At 38.3% G+C, this 23,102-nt stretch overlaps 1 protein-coding gene and 1 long non-coding RNA gene across 4 annotated transcripts in view; one reads left to right on the top strand and one right to left on the bottom strand.

The window, feature by feature from the left end:
* Nucleotides 1–8,440, bottom strand: part of PCDH17 (protocadherin 17) — a 97,576-nt gene extending 89,136 nt beyond the window's left edge. For 2 of the 3 annotated variants that reach the window (XM_031655873.1, XM_021929667.2), the window contains exon 1: nucleotides 3,437–8,440. In XM_031655873.1, coding sequence (XP_031511733.1) covers nucleotides 3,437–6,001 — 2,565 coding nt within the window. In that variant the 5' untranslated portion in view covers nucleotides 6,002–8,440. The remainder of the gene's footprint in view (nucleotides 1–3,436) is intronic. The other variant, XM_031655872.1, reaches the window with a different exon arrangement.
* Nucleotides 5,425–23,102, top strand: part of LOC108582896 — a 93,482-nt gene continuing 75,804 nt past the window's right edge. The window contains exon 1 of the long non-coding RNA XR_002518394.2: nucleotides 5,425–5,494. This is a non-coding gene — a long non-coding RNA (uncharacterized LOC108582896). The remainder of the gene's footprint in view (nucleotides 5,495–23,102) is intronic.

Here is a 23,102-nt window from a genome sequence, read left to right as displayed (position 1 = left end):
GATCTTATTCTGCTGGCTCAATATATTTCCTTCTATGGGAGCATATTAAAATGACTTGTAGTAGTGCTACAAAAAATGTGAAAACACAGATGTTCAAACAAAACTGGGAAGTCGCCCATCAGTGACAAGTCCCCAGACTCCTCCTCTCTTTCCAACAAGGCCTTCGTTGAAAACACCTGTTGAGAAGTCACCCTGAGACTTAGCACTTAATTCTTGATAAATCACGATAAGCAGTTATTCTTAAGAACTAGTAATCTCTTTACTTGACTTTAGATTTCATATTAACACATAAAATAATTCACATGAAAATTGCTCCTATAAAAAGGCCCCTTATAAATTTATGTAACAGTCTATTTGCTTTATGTACTACAAAACCTGTGCTCCTATTCTTCAAAATCAGTTTTATACGTTTAAAAAGAATTGAATATTTAATTATGACTGTGTTTTATTATGATTCACACTATTGTGGTTATTTAGTTGCTAATCTATTGTTTAAACACTTTATACTTTAATTTTTCTGAGGAACTTGAAAAACACCTGAAATCAAATCTCTTCTCACAAGTACCACTGTTTCTGTATCAACTTATATGAATGCTTAGCATCCATACTCAGTAAAAGTACTCCTATGCCCAAGGAGAACCTACAGGCATTAACCTTAACATTTTAGGCCCTTTGACTCACACAAAATGCTTTGATACTTAAATCTTAATTTTAGCTATAATGTGAGCCTCATAAATCATAAAGTTCCTAAATTTCATGTCACCACACTGTACCAGTGTATCTCAACACAATTATGAAATTATTTTTATTCCATCAATAGAATACATTATACTTCCAAACAGAACACAAATGCTATAAAATAAAGATGAACCAGACACCTAGCAGCAGTTAGGCCAAGTACACTCTGTGGATTAAAATTCTACCTTCAGAAATACACATGAGATTAATAGTGTGTTTCCTTAGGAAGCTGTATTACATATACACACTAATAAAAGCACCTGAAACAAGATTATGGGATACCTAAATGCTTTAATTTAAGCATGTCACTTTAGCACAGTGTGTTTGTGACACTCCAGTTAAAAAAAAAAAAAAAAAAAGACAGTTCCTGCAGTTAATTTACTCTGCTCTCCATAATTAATACTGAGATAAACCTGATATATTTGAAAGAGAATTAACATATTAAGAACTTACAAAGCATCCTTTAGAGGATTACAAAGATTGAATAGAAAAAAAATCGTTTAAACAATGCATGTTGAGGATATTCCTAGGGCAGAAGCAATATGGGAAAATGAGCTATTGTGAAAACATTTCAAGGACTTAAAACAAAAACATAGTTTGTTTCTTTATGGCATGAATTAAGAATCTAGAGGAAAGGCAATGTAAAAAAAAAAAGTTTTCCCTTTGCATTCTGTGTGTGTGCGCGCACGTGTGTATTTGCTTTGACTTGAGATTTACTGTCAATGAGAGGAATAATTATCTTATTCCTCCTTAAGCAATGACCAACTTCAAGAACAGCATGGTGCAATATACTACAGGTATCACTATCTCTCAGAACCACTGGATATTTCAATCCAAGATTGTTTCTCACTAGTCTAACCAAGGAATCAGGCTTGTTGAAAATTCTGCACCACCTTCGTTTTTACTGGAAACTAAATGAAAATTCAACTCACAGTACTTTAAATGGAAGACTAAGCATTAACCCTCTGTGACATCTTTGTAATTGCCAATGGTAAAATTGTAATTGAAAGGTGTTTAACATATGTGTATTTATAAAATGACTGTAGCAAATCTGTAAATACGTGTTTTAACATCTCCTTCTAAATACATATTGACTGTCATAAATACCAGTTTTACACAGTCACAGAAAGACTTTCATAGAAACCACATTTTTTAAGTGGATACTTTCTTTTTCAGTTTTATATAGACCTTAAAAAATTATGATTACTGATGTACAGTAAACACTATTAGAAGTAAGATTAAATACTATAATTGATATTTTAATATTTAATAATGTCAAGTGTGAGATTGTTTTACAAGGACATTATACGATTACAGAAAAATATATTTTGCTAAGTATTAGTATTTGGTATACCTATTATGTTAGAAAGAATAAGATTATGAAATTTTACTGCTCCATTTTAAGAATAAAAACATTATTGAGTCAAGTGTCATCAAAAGTTATTTGCTTTTCAAAGCATAAAATTATGAACAAATTATTTTCACTTGCCCCAAACTAATCTTCCTCTCGAGGTGTCACTTTCAGTTAAGCTCAATTTTGAGTTCCACATACTGCTCATCCAGAGTAATTTGTTGCAATATACAATTACAATAAGCAAGAATTAAATTTTTCTGTGACACAACTCAATAGTGGGTGAAAGAAACAAGACAATGACTAGACATAGTATAGTCACCTGCTGCTGTTAGAATCTATGTCCAGGCTGGGTCAGTCATTTAGTTTTGTGATATTATCAATAACTTTGAATCATACTATCTAATACATATATATATTAAATATCACTTAGATATATCAAATACACACTATGCAAACTAAATGCACCCTGAATTTATTTTGGCACATCAAGTGCCTTCAGTGTAACTTTGCCTCCTTTTTACAGTAGCACAAAATGAGCCTCTGGTCCTCTGCTATATTCCTTTCATTCCTCAGTGACTCCAAGAAACAGATCACGAAAGCCGCAGGACAAAACAAATACAAACTTTTCATAGATAGTTACTAGTCATTATGTAGAGTCTGCATGTTTTCAAACTTTTCAAAGTGCTTCAGAGTATAACTCACATTTCAAAAGCTTAAGCTGTATTAATGCATTATGCTGTAGTTTTTAGCATAATGGAACGATGAAGAGTAAGTGAGATTCATATTCTTTAAAGTACCTTTAAAATAGAAAACTGACTTTTTAAAGGGTGAAAAGTTAGCTCAAATTGAATGAACTCTGAAATTCTGACTGGTTGTTATTCTGTACTTACAGACGTTAACTTCTTAATATTTGGATATAAGTTTCTTTCATTTTTGGCATCATTTACAAAAACAGCATTAAAATATTTTCAAGATAATTAACTAAAACTTTTTTCCGCTCTGGGAGTTCTTTTTTATGAAAAGAAATATAAACCAACAAATAAAAATAAGTAAAATAATCTATTATTATTGAACATTGCTAACATTTTTAAACCTATAAAAATAAATTTTAAAATGAAATAGGAGTAAGACATTTACATTTTGCAGAGTTTAGACTCTTTACATGGGAGGGGTTATGTGTAGAGTGTGATATATACACAGTGTCAAAAGTGTAAACCGTTTTCATTTAATTTTTTTTCCCCTCTCACTGCTGCTGGTAGAGTGGCTTGCCCTGTTCCAAAGGTTTCAGGACAGCTCCAAAAAAAAAAAAAAAGTTAACTCCCAGTTATGCTAAAAGTCTCCTACCTGAATTATGGACATCCGAGTGGCAGGGGTCTCGCTTGCATTATTCCCTTGTCCGGTGAAGCTGGTGTGGCAGCCCGCGTGCCCCTGAGGGACGGTCAGGTTGTTGGAGGCCGGTTTGAGATACATCACCTCCGACCGGGGCGAGCTGAGGGGCAGGCGGGTCTGGTAGTCGAAGTACATGGGGGAGGTGGCCAGGGAGGGGCTGCTCACCACGTTCATGACGTTCATGGCGTTCCTCTCCTCCACTTCACTCTGCACCAGCATGATATCGTTTTTGTTGATCTTCTTCTTCTTGCCCTTGCCCCCGCCCAGCTGCGGGTGGCTGTACTCCGCGATGCGGCAGTTGTAAGTGCGGATCTCCTTGTTCTCGCGCTTGCACTTGACGGCGATGGTGATCATGGCCGCTAGGAGGATGATGGAGATAGTGCTCAGAGTCACGATGAGCGGCAGCGACATGTCCCAGTGGTGCTGCTCGCCATTCACCCGTGGCACCCCCTCGGGAAGAGATCCGCTCACCGAGCGGATGATGAGCTTGGCCACTGCAGACAGGGTGGGCTTGCCGTGATCGGTCACCTTCACCACCAGCTCCACCACAGGCGTCACGTCCTCCCAGAAGGGGTGCAGCGTGCGGATCTCGCCGCTGGACGGGTCAATCTCAAACAGGTGGTCGTCGTTGCCGTCCACGATCTCGTAGGTGAGGCGCCCGCTCTCACCGAAGTCGCTGTCTAGGGCGCGCACGGTGCTCACTAGATAGCCCAGGCCAGCGTTGCGCGGCACCTGCAGCTCCGCGGTGTCATTCTGCAGCGTGGGGAGCACGATCACTGGCGCGTTGTCATTCACGTCTAGCACTGTCACCCTCACCGTGGCGTTGCTCTCCAAGTGCGCGGGCGCCCCGGAGTCCTTAGCAAGCACCTTGAACTCAAAAGCCTTGGTCTGCTCGAAGTTGAAGGAGCGCAGGGCGTAGATGGCCCCGTTTGTGGGATTCACAGACACATAGGTGTAGATAGACACGTCGCCGATGTGCGAGGGCAGGATAGAGTAGGATACGGTGCCATTCTGGCCCAGATCGGGGTCCTGGGCTAGCACAGAGCCCAGGTACTCTCCCGGGATGTTGTTTTCATGCACCTGAAGCACGTAGAGTCCTTTGGTGAACCGAGGCGGGTTGTCGTTCTCGTCTAGAATCTTGACCGCGAACGACTTGGTGGAGTTGAGGGGAGGAGAGCCCCCGTCCCGCGCCACGATGGTCACGTTGTACTCGTCCTGTGTCTCGCGGTCCAGCGGGCGGTCAGTCACCACCGTGTAGAAGTTGTCGTAGTTCTCCTCGAGCTTGAAGGGGACAGAACCCCCGGGCCCGCCCAGGCCCCCGCCGCCTCCCGTCCCTCCTCCGCCCAGGACACGACACTGCAGCTGCCCGTTCTTGCCGGAGTCCCGGTCAGTGACCCGCACCAGGGCGATGACGGTGCCGGGAGGGGCGGCCTCGCTCAGCGCCCCCTGGCGCACGGAGACGAAACCGATGGACGGCGCGTTGTCGTTGCGGTCGATGAGCTTGACCGTGACTTTGCAGTGGGCTGGGATAGGGTTAGGCCCCAGGTCTCGGGCCTGCACGTCAATCTCCAGCATCCCGTTTTCCTCATAGTCCAGGTTGCCCTTCACACGGATTAGGCCGGTCTTGGGGTCGATGGAGAAGAGCTCCCGCACGCGGTCGGGCACGTAGCTGCTGAAAGAGTAGAGCACTTCGCCATTTGGACCCTCATCCGCGTCTGTGGCGTTCAGATCGATGACTACGGTGCCCAGCGGAGCGTTCTCGGGCAGTTCCACCAAGTAGGATGGCGCCTCGAAGACCGGGCTGTTGTCGTTGGAGTCAATCACCTTCACGTTAATCTGTATGGTGGCGGAACGTGGAGGCTCGCCACCGTCCAGAGCAGTCAGCACGAGCGTATGGTGAGTCTGTTGCTCTCGGTCCAGAGCCTTCTGGATGACCAGCTCTGGGAACTTGGTGCCGTCGCCGCGGGACTTAACGTCCAGTCCAAAGAGGCCGTGGTCATCGCGCGTAAGCAGGTAGGTGCGGAGCCCATTTTCGCCGGCGTCAGGGTCATGTGCGCTGGTGAGGGGGAAGCGGGTGCCTGGAGCAGCGTTCTCCGAGATGTCCATTTCGATCTGGTCCGAGGAGAAGGAGGGCGCGTTGTCGTTGATGTCCTGGATCTCTACCTTGATCATGCAGATCTCCTTGTCGTTAGCGAACACCTCGAGGGACAGCTGGCACTTGGCATTGTGGCGGCACAGGGACTCGCGGTCGATGCGCTGCTTGGTGTAGAGGAGCCCGCTGTCTGCGTCCACGTCCAGCAGGTGCGGTGCCGAGTTCTCCAGCACCCGGTAGCTACCCGACTTGCTGCGCCCTCCGCCGCCGCGCTCTGCCGGCGGAAGCCCAGACTGCAGTCGAGCATCCCTGCCAATGTTCCCGATCACCGTGCCGGCCCCTTGCTCCTCCGGCACGGAGTAGTTGAGGTTCTTGAGAGTGAGGGCAGGGGCCCATAGAAGAAAGCAGCAACAGATGGAAAGGTACATCCCAGACCTGTAAGGTGGGGGCAGGAGCAGCCGGACTGGAGGGGCCAGCGAGGCAGTGCGCGCCAGCCTGGGGCCCTGGCGCAGCCTGCGCGCGCGACGCGAGCCACAAGTCTATGGGTCTTTTTTCCCTCTGCACCCGAGCTGCGGCACCCGGTGGTCTCTCCTTATTCCGCTCAAGTTCCCTGAACCTGTTGATCTACAGCATCCGCACTGGGTGAGAAGCTGCGGTGCAGCAGAGCTGCAGGGGCTTGGAGCAAGGCGGCGGCTTCCTGCGGCTGGGGGCGAGCCAGGGGTTTCTTCTCTCCCGCCTGGACTTCGGGAGGCTCAAACTTGAGCGATGAGGCAGGCGATAAGAAGGAAATCTCGTCTGTGAGAGATGATAATGAGCTAAAGAATCAGTAGGTTTTCCTCGCTCCCGCTAGGGTGCTGCAAATCTACTCCCGCCCGGAGCCTCCGGAATACTCTTCACATTGAGTGGGGGTGGGAGCAGGGAGGTGTGTCTCTAGGCAGATCCGAAAGTGAAATTCTTACTTGCTGCTCGCTTCCCTTGATGAAATTGATAGGGATGAAGAGCAACGAAGACAGAGTCACAGATATATTTTGAAGCTTCCCCAGCGCACCGTGGAATGTCTGCTTGCTGCGCGGGCTGGTCTGTTTTCAGGCAGTGTTTTGCTGCATTTAGAGATCTAATCTTGCATTGCTGGCTAAGGCAGCGGCGGCGGCGGACTGCATCTCCCAGCCAAGCGTAATTTTTTTTTCCTCTCTCTCCTTTCCGAGCAGCCAAAGGGAGGGGAGGAAATGCAGCGTAAAGAACTAGTGTCCCGATTTGTAGTTTCCTCTCCCCACCAGGCTCCTCCCTCTCTTCCTCGGAAAAGGCTCTCCCCCGAAATCAAGAAAGCCACAGCCTGATCAGCAATTGCTGTGTGTGTCTATTGGGAGGGGGGAAATAGAGAGATAAATCTTCTCCTCTGTTCGTAGAACACACTCTCTGATTTCTCTACGCCAAGCCAGTAGCCTCCGCTACCATCCCATCCTCTCCCCGCGAGCAAAGACTTCTCTCCAAGCAGTTTAATTCCAGTTTGCTTTTCTTCCCAGGCGAAGGGAAATCAACAGGCAACTCATGGTTGGACGTGCAGATTCAAAGGGGGAGGGGGAGGCCGAATAAAAAGGAAAGGGGAGCCTCCCTCCCAGTCCTCGCACACACACTCTCCCTGTCTCTCGCTAGAAGGGAAACAGTCTCTGCATTCACAGGGCTGGGCTGTCAAGTGCCTCTCTTTTCTTTCTATTCAGCATCTCCTTCCAATAGCCCTGCCTCCCAGTCCTCTTCATCTAGAAAAGAAAACCTTGGCGAGGAATAAAAGTGATGAATATTTGAAGCAAATAAAGTACGGGTTTTTTTTCCCCTTTCAATTTTCTCTTATAGTAGGAGGAGTGGGCTGGATGAAAGCAACACATCAAGGTTTGGCGTGATGCATTCTGCAGTCTCGCTCTCAGTCTTTCTGGGCGACTCAGGGAGGGCAGGGAGTGCAGAGCTGCGGCCGCGGCGGTCCAGCCAGGGGCGCCTACCCCAGGGAGGTCCCTCTGAGGGGTTGTTAGACACAGGTCTGTCTATACATTATTTCGGGTTCTGGAGACGCCTCGACATACGGGAATGACACATCCAGAAATGCAGGTGTTCCGATCTACCGGATGAGTCAGAAGCAGCGGAACGAATCGTATTCACTCTCGACTCACGGTCCTCCCTTCACAGACATTAGTTGCAGCTTCTTCTAACGCTTTTTCTGACTCAGTCTATAGAAAGAAAAACCAGATTCATGTTTTGGGGGAAAAGAAAATGCAAGAGAAAGGGATGGAGGGAGGAAGGTGAAGCTGAATCTAGCAGCACTTTTACTCTACCTCTTTCTGCCGGAGTCCGAGGTTCTGGAAAACAAGGCGTCTGTTTTGCTAGGTGTATTGGTTTATTTATTTTGTTTATTATTTTTTAAACCTTTCCTCTTGGTTAGGCGAGAGGCACCCCGAAATTTTTCAGAGTCTTGGAAAAGGAAAAACAAAATCGGGTTTCCAGTAATTGTTCCCAGCTTAGCCTCGCATCATAGTTCAAGATTTTCCTCTCAATTTTCTCTATTCACAAAAGTCCAACATCCGTGTGTCTAGTTAATTATGCAGTCTGTTGTGGAGGGTTTTTTTTTTTTTTTTTTTAATTCCTCCTTTTCTGTCACGGGTGGTCTCTTTCAGTCTGGTGTCGGGATCACCCCACAGTCTGAGAAAGATGTGCGGATTTCAAAGCAAATAAATCCATCTCCGCAAGCACAGCAGCGGATGAAAGGAAAGGTGAAAATTCAATTCAACAGTTGGAGTAGCGTCTCCCCAGCCGCCCTCCGCTGCTGCCGCATCCGCCAGGTTTGCGATTCCTGCTCTCTCCCCAGCGTCTCTTGCTGACTGACTCTATTCACCTCACGCCGCCGCTTAAACATTGATACTGATTCCCTGCCAGCCAATCCGAGCGAGGAGCAAGGCCCTGCCTTCTCGGCCCGCGTCCAATGGGAGGCGGAGAAGAGGATGGCGGGGGCGGGGCCAGGAGCCCCAGCTCTTAGGAGTCATTGATTAGATCAGTTAGATGGGGAACCAGTCCGGCTGGCTGAGCCCAGCGCTCCGCCGAGGCGGACGCGCCCCAGGATTCGCCGGCGGGTCTCCGACACCTTTAACTACCGGGAGTAGCTCTTCCACCGCCTTCCTTCGGAAAAGAGAATTTATAAAAAAAAGTTTAACAGCGATTTAGTTTTTTTGTGGTTCTACATACACGTGATCGGGAATCGCAGCATGCTTGTAGAATACGGTAGCTGCGGTCTGCCTAGTGGGTTTCTCTACACACACTCTCACACACGCACGCACACACGCCCTCGCCGCACATACGCCCATGCCAAGGGAAGCGCAGCCTTGACTCCGCGTGGACCCATGTGAATGAGGTGCGGAGGCGTGTAAGTGGGTGTGTGTGAGCGCGTTTCCACGGGCTGAGATGTGTATTTCTGTGAGTGTGTGTGAATTCGAGGGTGCTCGTGAGCCCGTTTCTGCCCGCACTGGTACGAACATGCCGCGAGCAACAGCAATCAATATGTAACTTCCTTCATCCTCTGAGAAAAATCAGCTGTCCCCAGGCACCCATGCAAGGAAAGTCACTTGATTATGAAAGTGTTTCAGAAGAAAAGCAGACGCCCATTGAAAGAGAAGCTATGTCTCTTAAGAGGAATAGAGCCTCTCCTTTAAGGAGAAAGGCTTACTGTCAATACAAGCTTTGTAAACTCAAATCTGGCTGAATACTACTTACGGTTCTACCCTTTTTGGTCATTCTTCCCAACCATCTCAGCCCAGGTTCAAGGTAAAGTGGATACCCACCCCCCTACCCCCGACACACACACACACACACACACACACTAGTTGTGGTGTTTTTTCACCTCCATTCTTGTTATTAAAGTGTCACATTGCAATTTGATTGTTTCTCAAGATCAAATAGCCATTGATAACCGCATTTGCCAAAGCTCCATGAAAACAAAAGTATAAAACATGAAGGCCAATCATTAGGATATCTAAGATTCCTGTTTTGTAAGCCATAACACACACATATACACACACATACACCACAACACCACCACATACAATATACACAAACACACATACACATATCGACTTCTGATTCATTTATTTATTCATTTACTAATCTCACAGACGGTTTCTTCCCTAACTATTATCATAAACATCTGCAACTGGAGCCTGGTTTGCTCGTGATCCAGCCGTTCTGAGAAAGAGTTAAGAACAAAAAAGAAAATTGAATTATTGAAATAGAAAAGGTGAGTGTTTTGATTGCTAGAGTATTGATCGCAATTCATAAATACTGAAGTTAAGTTGCCATTTATAAATTGTGAATGACTAACATACAAGTATGTAACATGAATCATTCAGCCTTCAAAGGAAATCAAATCCAAACCACTTACAAGAAACTTCTGAAGACTGTTGTTGGGATAATTACTTAAAGATTCAGGTATAGGAGCTATTTATTTCCTGGAGTATTCAATGAGATAACCTGTAGTCTGAATTTGCAGTCTGATCTGTATCCAAAATTCGTCACTCCCTTAAGAGACTCTAACAGTTTAAAATTTCAAAGAGAAGCTATTTACAGCCAGACTTTTAAATCCTAAAGTGTCTTTGTATTTTCTGAATAGGTAGTTTGTCACGCATATACTACTGTTGAATGGTAGAGCTAGAGCTTTGTAGAGATCTAGATTGTTTTCCTGAGTGAGTACTTAACCATACTGCCTTGGGAAATGCCCGTTTTATGTCTCTTTGGGGTTAATACCTCTGTTCCAAGGCACGTATTTTGGAAACTGAAAATCAGAGGCTTTAAGGCTTTAAAAACAGCAGCTAACTTAAATAAAGAATAGTGACTGCACATTCATTTATTAATCATTAATTTTTAAATACAGCAAATCTATGTCTTTTTTGCATTACACACTAATTCAAAGAAAGTAATAAAATATCCTTGAGGTTTGTTTGCCACAAAGCAAAAACAAGAGAATGGGAAAAATTCCAAGGAAAGGGTATTATGATTTATCAATTAGCCTTAATGAGATGTGCTGGCAGGCAACCGAGAGTTGTTAGAAATGCAGTGTCCAAGAGACCCAGTGATATGAAAATACATCCTCATAAATTTGCTTATGACCCCTCCAGAGTAATTATGTCACATCGCCCCCTCGTGTATATGAAAAGAACTACCATGCTTTAGGTGAATACCACAGGGTATCTGACAGAAATGTATCACATATTTATGTTGTATTTAACCTGTATAATTCAATTTTATTGCTGAGTACTGACGTATACCCAAAGCATTTAAGTTTTTTCCTTATGTCCCATACGTAGTTTATGGTCAAAGGGCGGGAAATTAACTGATATCTCATTTCCAATGGCTTGGCTTTCCTTTAACCACAATAACCACTCTTAATTTTTAACCATCTCTTAAGACTTGTATTTTTCCCCCAAATAGTTTTTTTTTTTTTTGTCTACAATATAGTTATTGAGGAATGTATTCTTCACTGTGTTTAAAATATTAAACTTAATTTTAAAAAGAGAGATAGTATAAATACTGCTAAATCGTTCAGAAATATTTTTTTAACCCCATAGAAGGCTATAGACATAGAACCCCAAACTGAGGAATCTAGAAGATTGTATATTGTGTATAAATAACTAAAGATACCTTCAGTCTCACATTTCTCAAGAAGAGACTGATTGATAGTTGTTATTTATAATTACAAATGATAGTCTTAACCTTAAACAGACATTATATCTTTTAATACACACACATTAAACATCTAAAGATCTGTGAGTTATTCAAGCTATGTATGTGTGCATGCTCATTGAGAAAAGTATTTGGAAAGACATATATATATATATATATATATATATAACGTGTCTAATTAATAAAATATGCTAATCTAGGTGAGTTTTAAAGGTAAATTGATTGTTATGGTGAAATAGCTTCAAAAAGACAACTATTAAAACATTTTTATAGACTGATAAAAATGATTAGTACTGCTATAGTATTCCAATAATTGAATTAATAACACTATTATTAAAGAATAGTGTTAAAATACAATTTATGGACTTTTATGTAATATAACTTATTTAATTTTGCCTCAGAAAGACTCCTTAAGATATATATTTATTAGTTGTAATTGTAGTTATGAGAGTTTATGCATGCAGTCATAATAGCATCAGTTTTAACATTCTTCTGCCACTTGTCCTACTTGCTGTGTTCTTGAGTTCAGTAAAATACAGTTCTTAAGAGACATTTTTGATGCTGATGTTTTCAATGCAGTCATTCTTTATATGAATAAAAAGCCATTCTCTCCACAATTATTTTCTCTTTCTGTATCATTTTTATCATCATTTCACTGCCTGGTTTCATATATTTTTATTCATTAATGGAAAATTTTCAAAAGTAAATTTAATAGCTAAACTGTTTTATATATAATATGTATCAAATATTTCCATGTCACATTTAAATTATCAAATTAATGATAGAAGTTCCTTCATAGCTAGTTCCCCTAGCTGCTCTTCTCTTTTATAGATATATGTCGTTCACCTCTAATACACAGCCATCAACCATTTTATAACTTGTTTTGTTTTGTTTCGTTTTGTTTTTTGAGATGGAGTCTCACTCTGTCACCCAGGCTGGAGCACAGTGGGGAGATCTCAGCTCACTGCAACCTCTGCCTCCCAGGTTGGAGAGATTCTTCTGCCTTAGCCTCCCCAGTAGGCTGGGATTACAGGCACGCGCCACCATGCCTGGCTAATTTTGTATTTTTAGTAGAGATGGGGTTTCTCCATGTTGGTCAGACTGATCTCGAACTCCTGACCTCAGGTGATCCGCCTGCCTCGGCCTCCCAAAGTGCTGGGATTACAGGCGCAAGCCATCGTGCCTGGCCCGTTTTCTGACTTTTTAATAAAAGGTTTACCTTTTAACAAATGAGAAATCCACACTACTAACAGGACAATTGCTAAAACGTATCTTTCTCCTTGATGATAAACATGGACTGTATAAAAGCAATGTAATTTAACAAGAATTTTTCAAATTCTGGAAAAAAATTAATAATTTGTTTATAATTTTTAAAAATTTTAATTATTATTTATTTTTAAATTTTGTGAAAACTCAATCTTGCCTACAGAACAACACAATAAGAAAAAGTATAAAATATTTCTGTAAACAGACAGCATTTTAAATTTAATATGGAACTTTTTCTGTTTTTATTACAATTGTGAAATGTTGCTATTAGAAAAAATATTTAGATCAGGAAATGTATTTTAATTTTCTTCAACATTATGTCTATGTTATAATATGTAATTATATGATGAGATTTACGTACCTGTTAATATGAGTTCTCCTTGCTAGTATAGGAAGTGTGTTGCCAATGAACACTCAAAGTCACTTTGTAGGATTAACCCTACAAAGACAGGGAAGTTACATAGCATGAGATTAATTTGTAATTTCTGCAATAAATGACCTAAATTTACAACTTGTATTTATGTACTTTATGTATAATTTTAAGTTTGTAAGTCAGAAGTAAATATAAATTAGTAACCAATGACTCTTGAATAATGACACATATTTCAGGGCATATATTCTGAAGTACTGAGACATATTTAAAATTATTTTAAGACTTTAAATATTTTAAGACTTTAATATTTAAAAATATTTAAGTTTTAAAATTGAACGTCATTTAGTAAGGTCAAAATAAATTGTGTATGTATAGATAGACTTGACCCTGGATAAAAAAGAATTGTCTGACCAAAAAACATGTTACACTCTATCTGATGTATTAGCTAGTACATATTAAGAAGGGGAGTTAGATTACGTTGTGCAAGATGTAATTCAGAGAAAAACTGTCTTGAGCTTCGTGAGTTTCAAGTGGCATATTTCCATTCTTTCCTGATTTGTCAGCCAGAAGTAAAATCAATTCATTACACAACGTCAATGCTCCTGCCCCATAAGAAGTTACATGCTAGCTCCCCCTTGTGGTCACTTTGACAATAGAGAGAGAGATTCAGGCATTAGGGAAATTTACTTCTTAGGAAAATTAGGTTTGTTTAATCTTTGTATACTACTTTTAAAAAACAAATGAAAAGCTTATGAATTAAATAGTTAATTTATAGATGTAACCTGTGGATTGTTAAAATAAAGTGGTTAAAGCTGGAAACAAAGATGATTTCATGCATGGTGCAGCAATCCCGTTATTTCTTATAGTTAAGCATGTTAGGACAATTCTAAAGCTGGAGACCAGCCCTTGGAGGGAACCCGGGAAATTTGATTCAGTAGGTGGCACTCTTTCCTCAGAGTCAGTTTAGCAACAATGACCTAAAATGATGTTTCAAAAAGCTGTGTCACAGGAGGTCCTGCCTTTCAGGTGAGGCAAAAACCAAAAGCTTACAATAACTTATGGATATAACAAGCCATATGTTTCTTTCTATAATTCTGAGGTATTTAAACAGCCTATTGTATAGCTCTTGCCCAGAGATCAATGAGAAAAATATAGAAGTACGCTGAGCTCTTCAGAAAGCAAATAAGTGCTCTACAAATCCCTGCATTTTAATTATCATCATAATCATTAACCCTCCCAAGTTTCAGCGACAAGGTCTTACTTGGATAATTACGTTCTGCTTATGTAAATTCCTCTTTTCAGCGAGCTAAGCATATTACTTTCTCTTATCTTTTAAAATTCGGAGCATTTCAGTAGAAAACCAAGGGCTGTTAAACAGCTATTGTCTGTCACCCTCAAAACAGCACACTCTTGTTTTAGGTAAAGCACCTTTGTTTCATTTTTTATTTTCCCCAAAATATTCATAAACAAATATACATCTGATAAAATAATTTCTGTTCTTACTTGAGTGAAGTTTTTGAAATGATGTTAGATATTAAATAAAAGGAACCACTGGAATGAAACTTCTTGAAAATTACCATGACTGAATTGATTTTTGGAGCTACTGAAATGTAATCTATCTGTATACTCAGATTTTTAAAGAGTATTTGTAGCTTTCTGAGTCAGTGTCACTTTTTTCCCAGTGATAAGAGAAAAGATAAGAAGAATATGTCAGAAAAAGGCCATAATCATTTACAAATCGACAATACTAAAACAGAAATAGAATGATTTATATAATATTTTAATTAAACATTGAAAGATTTAAGTAGAACTTTGGTAGCAAATAAGTGAGACATCTTAATTTCTTACCAAAAATGTTTATTGCAATATATGTTTGATATGTGATAATCATAAATGTAGTATTAGAAAAAAGGAATTTAGATTCTCAAGTACTTATTTAAATATTGGCCATCTTTTCTCAGAAAAATACAGATCAAATTCAGAAACATATTGGTATAATAATTATATGAGTCAGGGTGATCCATTTTCCCCTCCAAATCATATACTCAGGGCATAAGACTCGAAGAAAGTCATAAAAGCAGATTAGTTTAAAATGTATTGTACTGTTCAGCTATTTACACAAATACAAATTAACAATATTCTGAAAGTATATCAATAAAGAATACTGCAAATTAAACTCCTTTGTTACAAAGATCCATTCAAGAATGCTACAAAACCTCTTTTCAATAAATTTGATGGTGATCTATAAATTCAATTTACACAAATATTTTCATGAACACTTGTAGGAATTGTATATAGTTGACTAGCATACTCAGTGTTTACAAACACTGAAGTAACTCAGTTTCAAAAATTTTCAGGAATTAGCTTTAATCTGCTAATATTAAAATTTTAAGAAAAGTGAGATGAATTTGTGTAATACATTTCACAATATGATCATATTTTAATAATTGAAAAATCTGTTTATAAAAACAGCTTCCTGAGCTTATGACCAGAAACTTCATTTACAATTGGAAGCTTGTAACTATTGTGGTTCAAGTGCATCTCACAACCAGGAGAGAATGAAAAGATTGTCCAGGGTGCGGTCTTTTCACTTTACTATTCAGGCTTAGCAGCAACAAATCCATTGAGATGTAGAGATCTTCCTCACTCTGACTGGTGAAAGATGGATGTTATAAGTCTATCTAGTTAGAGGTAAAGGACACTTCTGATGTGAACAGGCAAGAGCTGTAAGAGAAGGGCATGAAAATGGTGAAGATTTAAAAGTTTATTTTATGGCTCAGTCTTTTCAACAAATATAAATTAACAATATTCTAAAAGTGGTAACTAGATTTTTAAGTCATTCACCCTTCCAAGAATCTGCTGAATGCATTTGAATTTCAAATATATTTCCAATATATTTGCATATAAAAACATTATATTTCAAATATTATATACTTTAAAAAAGTTATTTATGAAGAAGCAAGCTACGAAATTGCTTATGATCCACGGACTCCAGATTACAAGAAATTTAAGCACCTAAGAACTACCTAAGATTAAACACAGTTTAAAACCTTGTCCTAATTTTAAATTGAGTTAGTGGCATGTGCGGTTGTCACCTATTACTCCTTTGCCTCAAATCTTGCTAAATTGTCATTTAAAATATCACTAGAAAATAAATGAATACAAACAAAATTGTACATGACAATAGAAAGAACAACAGCGACATATTTGAATAACTAAGAGTGATTTATAGATACAGGTGAGATGGGACTACATTGAAGGGCATTTCTCAAGTCTTAACTCCCCACAGTCACTTCTCTGGGAGTAAGAGGAAGAGACCCTGGAAGAATGTAAATATCATGTCTGTGAAAAGAAGAAGCACAAATAGTAGGCTGTGGAAAGTAGTGGTTGCAAATTTTATCAGTAGTTATAGGAAGTGAATCAGAAGTTTCAGCCCTCACTTTGGTCCGGATTTGATAAAAATCTGCAGTCTCTCAGGGAACCTGTCTTAACCCTCAAGGATCTCTCTGTGAAGATGAACAAGGGAAGTGTGTCATTATGAAAAATAGTACTGTAAGTTAGAGTTTCAGGATCACATTAAGGAATCAAAGTATACATTCTCTAACAAAGTGGAATTAATGCAGAAACAGAAGAGAGTCTTTGTAAAAATTCTACATCATGGTCTCAAAAAGATTTTTGGAAACAGTGAATCCATGAAACTTGAATAGGTGATCATGAAGAAAAAGTGACAATATTTAAATTTCATGACTGAGGCGCGGTGGCTCACCTGTAATCCCAGCACTTTGGGAGGCCCAGGTGGGTGGATCACCTGAGATTAGGAGTTCGAGACCAGCCTGGCCAACATGGCGAAATCCCGTCTCTACTAAAAATACAAAAATTAGGTGGACGTGGTGGTGGGTGCCTGTAATCCCAGTTACTTGGGAGGCTGAAGCAGGAGAATCACTTGAACCTGGGTGGTGGAGGTTGCAGTGAGCTGAGATCATACCATTGCACTCCAGCCTGGGCAACAAGAGTTAGACTCCATCTTAAAATAAAATATCATGACTGTAAAGTGAAAAACTACAGTAAGTGCCGTCAATAGCAGAGAGAATATTGCAGAAAACAGAGAAATGCAAGAGAAAGTTCAGATATTTTTCAATAACTCAGTGCAATGGGGTGGATGAAGAAATAAATAAAATCAGAGACAAATAAATATAGTGACAAGTACAGGCTATTACCAGAATATAGTAATAAATGACAGAAATTTTAAAAGAAGAAAACAAAATAAAATGGGGAAACTGAGGAAAATCTATAACCATAAAAATATGAGGAGAAAAGTTTGAAAAGGCTGAGGTTTATAAATTAGACCAGCTCATTGAATACCAACAAAACGTAAGAACAAACATAGACATATTCCCCTGACATGTGAAATTCAAGGATGATGAGAAAATTACTATTAAGGGGTAACCCTAATGTATGCTTCCGAGAACTGCTTTGGGTGGTCTCCCAATTTCTTTTAATTTTCATTAACTCACTTTCATGCATTTTTCTTCTTCTATAAGACAGATTTGTCTTCTGAATTTCTCATCCTTTATGTATTTAATACCTGTGTAGAACTTTGAGCTCCCACAAATCAATAAGAAAGGTGGAATTATTCCTCAAGTAAAGGGAAAAAAAAATCTTCAACAAGTGACATTAAAGAACAATCTCCAAAAAAAGGAATATAATTTATTTATTTATTAACTTAGCAAATGAGATGTAAATTTTAGGGCATTGAATTACAATAGTGAAGGAGGCAGACAAGGAAGGTGCTTCATCCAAGGTCCAAGGTTGTATAAATTCAGTGTTGCTGTAGGAGTGGAGGTCCATATTTCCTTGCTGGTTCTCAGACAAGAGACTTCCTCAGCAGTTTGCATTCTTTATCATGTTGCTCTTCCATATTCAAAGCAGCAAAGTCTGTTCCTTCTTAAGCTTTAAATCTGTCTGAATTCCCCTTCTGTGCTATTTCTTTGGCCTCCAGTAGAAGAAAATTCTCTGCTTTTAAGGGCTTATGTTACTAGATTGGGTCCAGTCAGACAACTAAGGACAATCTCCCTAAATCAGTCTGCAATCTTAGTTAAATCTGCAAAGTACTTTTTTTTCCCCATATAATGTAGCATTCTGACTAACCACAAAATAATTGGATAAATAAATTCTACAACTTATATGATAGCTGTCCATCGAAATGTTAACATAAAAATTAATAAAATGGAAACAGTCAAAATGTATACTGAAACGGAATAGGAACAGAGTATATACTATTAAAACATTCTTAAAACTTGTATATACACATTTGTATGTAGAAAAATAAATGGTGAGATAAACATCAAGTATTTATAAACATATGCTATAAATATTTCCATGAGTGGTAGAATGGTGGGTGACTCCTTAACATCATATATTTTATAAATATTGTATTATGAACACATTAATTTATGATAAAGAAAATATATAAATAGACAAGTAGTACAATTTTCCCTCACCAATACATTTAGTCTCTTATTACTTCACTACCTCTTATATAAGTGATATCAATTTCCATGTTTTCTTTTGTTCTTTTCTCCAGGCAAATCTTTTCTTTACAGAAATCTGTTTTCCAAAACTCGAGAGTTCCAACTGATTGCTTATACTACTTTTTCTTGTTTTCCATTATAACAGTTATAGTAAATAATTTATCCCCAAAGTAGAATAGCAGCAAACTGGGTGTGGGTGCATCACTAACTATCTTTTTTTTTTTATTTTAATGTATTGCTGAGAAGCCAGTTAACAAAAAAGAGAAATTAATTTATAGGTAAATGAAATAAGAACCTATTGATATGGTATGCTGTAACTTAACATTTCAAAGGAAAAAAATACTTGTTACTACTTCCTGCTTTTATTTCTGTTACTTAACTCCATAGATTAGGTATACTAAATTGTTATCTTTTAATACTGTTGTGTATATAGGGTCCAATATCTGATGAGTTTCTTTAGTGGATCAATTAGATTAGTGTTACATTGATAAACTATTGTTTATGAAAGTATGAATTAACTTATTATAACTCATAATTCTCTGTGTATTTTTTCAATCAAATGTATTTGTCCTTTATCCTGATGAACTTAAGATATTTATGACACAAAGCCAGGATCAGTGGCTCATGCCTGTAATCTCAGCCCTTTGGGAGGCTGAAGCAGGAGGATCACTTGAGCTCAAGAGATCTAGATCAGCCTGGGCAACATAGCAAGATCTCATCTCTCTTAAAAAAAAATAATAAATAAACAACTAAAAAAAGATAGCTATGACACAAGAACAAACAAAGCTCATTGATTTGTGTGGACTTGGTAAACGTTTTTAATAGAGACATTAATAAATTCATTTAGCAATGCAGTCATAGTAATCATAACATATAATAAAGCACATGGAATTACTGGCAGTCATAATTGTACCTAAAAGTTTCTGATAACGGTTGAAGTGAGGAGGGGGTGGACTCTTAATTAATGAGGTTGAAAATATTATCAGAATACCTTGGTTTTAATCTAGTCCGGTAGGCAAATTAGCTAACTTCACAGAGACTAAATTTTTAATCTCAAAAATGCTCATAAAATATCTGACATTCCTTCTACCCACATTTGTGGGAACCAGATTATACTTGAATAAATTTTTACTAACTCTAAAAAACAGTTGTCACTATAATTATTGCATTAGTAGTCATTTGTAGCTAAATTATGACAGAAAGGAATATAATCAGCATCTGAGAATTAGAAATTTGTGTTCATAAGAGATACGGTTTTCACATCTATTTAAAATTATGAATCTTTTGACCATCCTATATGCTTTGGTTTCTGAGTGTTACAAATGTTTTGAAATATGCTTTCTAGGTTGATATTTTATTTGATTAATTAGTTACATATTTTTACATATTGGAGATTAACTTGCTTTTGATTTATATGTTTATCTGTAAATAGCTAATGCATTCATATTTTTACTCTTGTTTACTTCTTCATTTGTTTGCTCCTGAATGTGTGGCAGCATAAACACAACTGTAAAGAGCACAGATAAGCTTTCAAAATGTTACATGGCATTTTACCCAAACATCTGTCAAGTGAAAGGTTAGAATTTTCACTTCTAAAAGAAAAACATATACCAATTAGCATCAATACTCTGCTGGCTATTGCATGATTTTTGTGGGGGGAAATTGACGTGCTAGTTTATTATACAGATGACATATCTACATGTGACTTTCTGATGAATGTCTATAAGTTGATTCAAAAGATAATCACATTATTTTGATAGTTATTTGATATGTACACAGTTTCAGCATGTAATTTGTTTGATTATATACTAGACATATTACCAAAAATTATTTGTTAAATTAATAATAATCTTACATATTCCAAAATACCAGTGAATACTCCTTTTCTAAATTTGTAAAAAGACTTTGCTATCAGAAGTCCTATATTGAATAAAATACTTATGATTACAATACTTTTAGATGTCAGTAAAATTGTTATAAATACCTAATGTCAGAAAATTGTGGAATAGCAAAATTAAAACTTTTTTTTAGAATTTAGGAGAGGTTTCAATTATTTAGATTAGTCTTAAATATAACCTGAGTAATATTTTAAATGCATATCTTTGATACAAAATAATGTTGACATAAATTTTTTAAATTTGGTTGTCATAGTTTTTATAAAAGCAGCAATACTTTAGCAAATTTAAATGAAACATGATAATCACATTTTTATGATTTATTTTTCTTCCAGTAATGATATACCAATAATATCTTTCCATAGTAGAACATTATACTTTTGAATGGATGTGTAGAATTTCATCGTGTAGATATTAGTATGTAACTAATTCCCTCTTAATAGGTATATAGACTGATTCTGATGATATTTCTTTTAGTGTTGAAATTGACATAAGATCTTTTTCTGTTCTATATTTGTAGGAGTATTTTCTACATGAAATTATTTTGCAGGAAATTAATTATCCATATCAAAAGAAATGCACATTTCATAACAAATTGGTATGTTATAATAAAAAGTTGGGGATACTGCATTCTTCACAAATGTAAATGTCATGCAAGACACAAAAAGGCTGCGGAAATATTTCAGATTAGAGGAAACTAAAGAGAAATTAATTAACAATCCTAAACAGGATTCTTTACTTAAATAAAAATACTCTAAATAACAATATTGGATAAAATGACAAAATTTGTGTATGCTTAGTTGATTAGACAAAAATAAATACATATTGTACTTATATAAAATACTGTATTTTCTTTTTTTCCTTTTTTCTCTGTTTGAGACAAGGTTTCACTCTGTTGCCAAGGCTGTAGTGCAGTGGTGCAATCACTGCTCACTGCAGCCTCAACCTCCTGGGCTTAAGTGATTCTCCCACCTCAGCCTCCTGAGTAACTGAGACTATAGTTACCTGCCACCACATCAGGCTAATTTTTGTATTTTGCAGAGATAGGGTTTCACCATGTTGTACAGGCTGGTCTCAAACTCCTGGGCTCAAGTGATCCACCCATCTTGGCTTCCCAAAGTGCTGAGATTACAGGCATGAGCCACTGTGCCTGTCGGAAAAGGTATTTCTATCTACGGTCTGTTGAATCTGTGAATGTAGAACTGACAGATACAGTAGGTCAAACTACGTCATTTTATTCATTTATTTAATAAGACAGGGTCTCCCTCTGTGGAACAGGCTGGAGTGCAGTGGTGTGATCATAGCTCACTGCAGCCTGGAGCTCCTGGGGTCCTGGACTTAAGCATTCCTCCTGTCTCAGCCTCCTGAGCAGTTGGGACTACAGACACATGCCACCATGCCCAACTACTTTATTTATTTTTAATTTTTACATCATTTAAAATAAGGGACTTGAGCATTCCTCAAATTTGGTATCAGCATAGGTTCTTGGAGGTTGTTGGAACAAATTTCTCCACCACCCGTACCAAGGGATGACTGTATCAATGTTAGATTTTGATGGCAGTAAGTCTACAAGGGGTTATTTAAGGCACTATCCTTATTTTGAGGAAATACACATTAAAATATTTGGGAGTGAATGGCTATGATTTGTAAGTCTTATTTTCAAATGATTCAGAAAGTAATGCATGTGTATACACAGATGATATGTATATGCATATACTCTTAATGGATGCATATGTTTATACATACATGCCATATAGAGAAGAGAAAGAAAGAGAAAGAGAAAACAAATGTGACAAAATATTTACAAAAGCTAAATCTAGTAGAGGGTTTACAGGTGTTCTTTCCACTCTGTCTCTTCCACTCTTCTTCTTTATTTCCTTGCATTGTCACAAATCCATTAGACAAACTCAAATGAGGTAGGCAGCCCGATATTAGGCACGTTCAAGTCAGTGTAGGGCCCAATGTGAGGGTGTAGTAGCCTAACAGTGTTGGGAGATTGGCTACATACAGGAGAATTAAGATGGAGTAAACAAATTTCAAACTCCAGGAAGCAGATATAAATTTGGAATTAGGTGGAAGTCATGTGACTCCATAGTTTTTCAGTGGAATTAGATGTACTCATGGTTACCAACATAGATATAAAAATAAATAGGAGTGTGTGTATATAATATACTTTTGCACTACCTCATCCAAGTATTTAAACTTTTCGTGCCTTTTGTTTTAGGGGAGTTGCGTTCAGTCTCTCTTAGCTATCACAATACTCTTGAGTAAAATTTTCCTGCTGATAGAATTGTTCTTTTGTACACTTTATAATAGAAATTGTCTCCAGAATTAGACAGTTTATTACATTATTATACATAAAAAGATTATAGTAGTCTTAGATGTTCAAGGAAGAGAGTCATCAAATTTCAATAAGAATTTATATTTATATTTTCATTTTAGGTGGATGGTTCTCAATTTTGTCATCATATGTTGAATACTTGATAGGATTAATTTTGGAATCATTTTATGACATGTCTTTTAACTTGCTTTATTGTTTCAATTATCCTTATGAAGTTAATTCCATTTTTTACTGAAGTGGCAATTCCACAAATTTTAGCAAACTGCTTTACTCATATAAGTCATACATACAAATGACTTGATGCTACACTTTAAGATGTGTTATGTTAATTAATCAAGTGCTTAATTCTATTTTAAAAAGAAGACTCAAAGAAGCATTTTTATTTCTTTAGTCATTAGCTGGATCTTA

Source organism: Papio anubis, chromosome 15 (genome assembly GCF_008728515.1).
Source record: "Papio anubis isolate 15944 chromosome 15, Panubis1.0, whole genome shotgun sequence".
Lineage (NCBI taxonomy): Eukaryota > Metazoa > Chordata > Mammalia > Primates > Cercopithecidae > Papio > Papio anubis.
The sequence above is the reverse complement of the archived record's forward strand: the minus strand, read 5'-3'. Positions and strand labels throughout refer to the sequence as shown.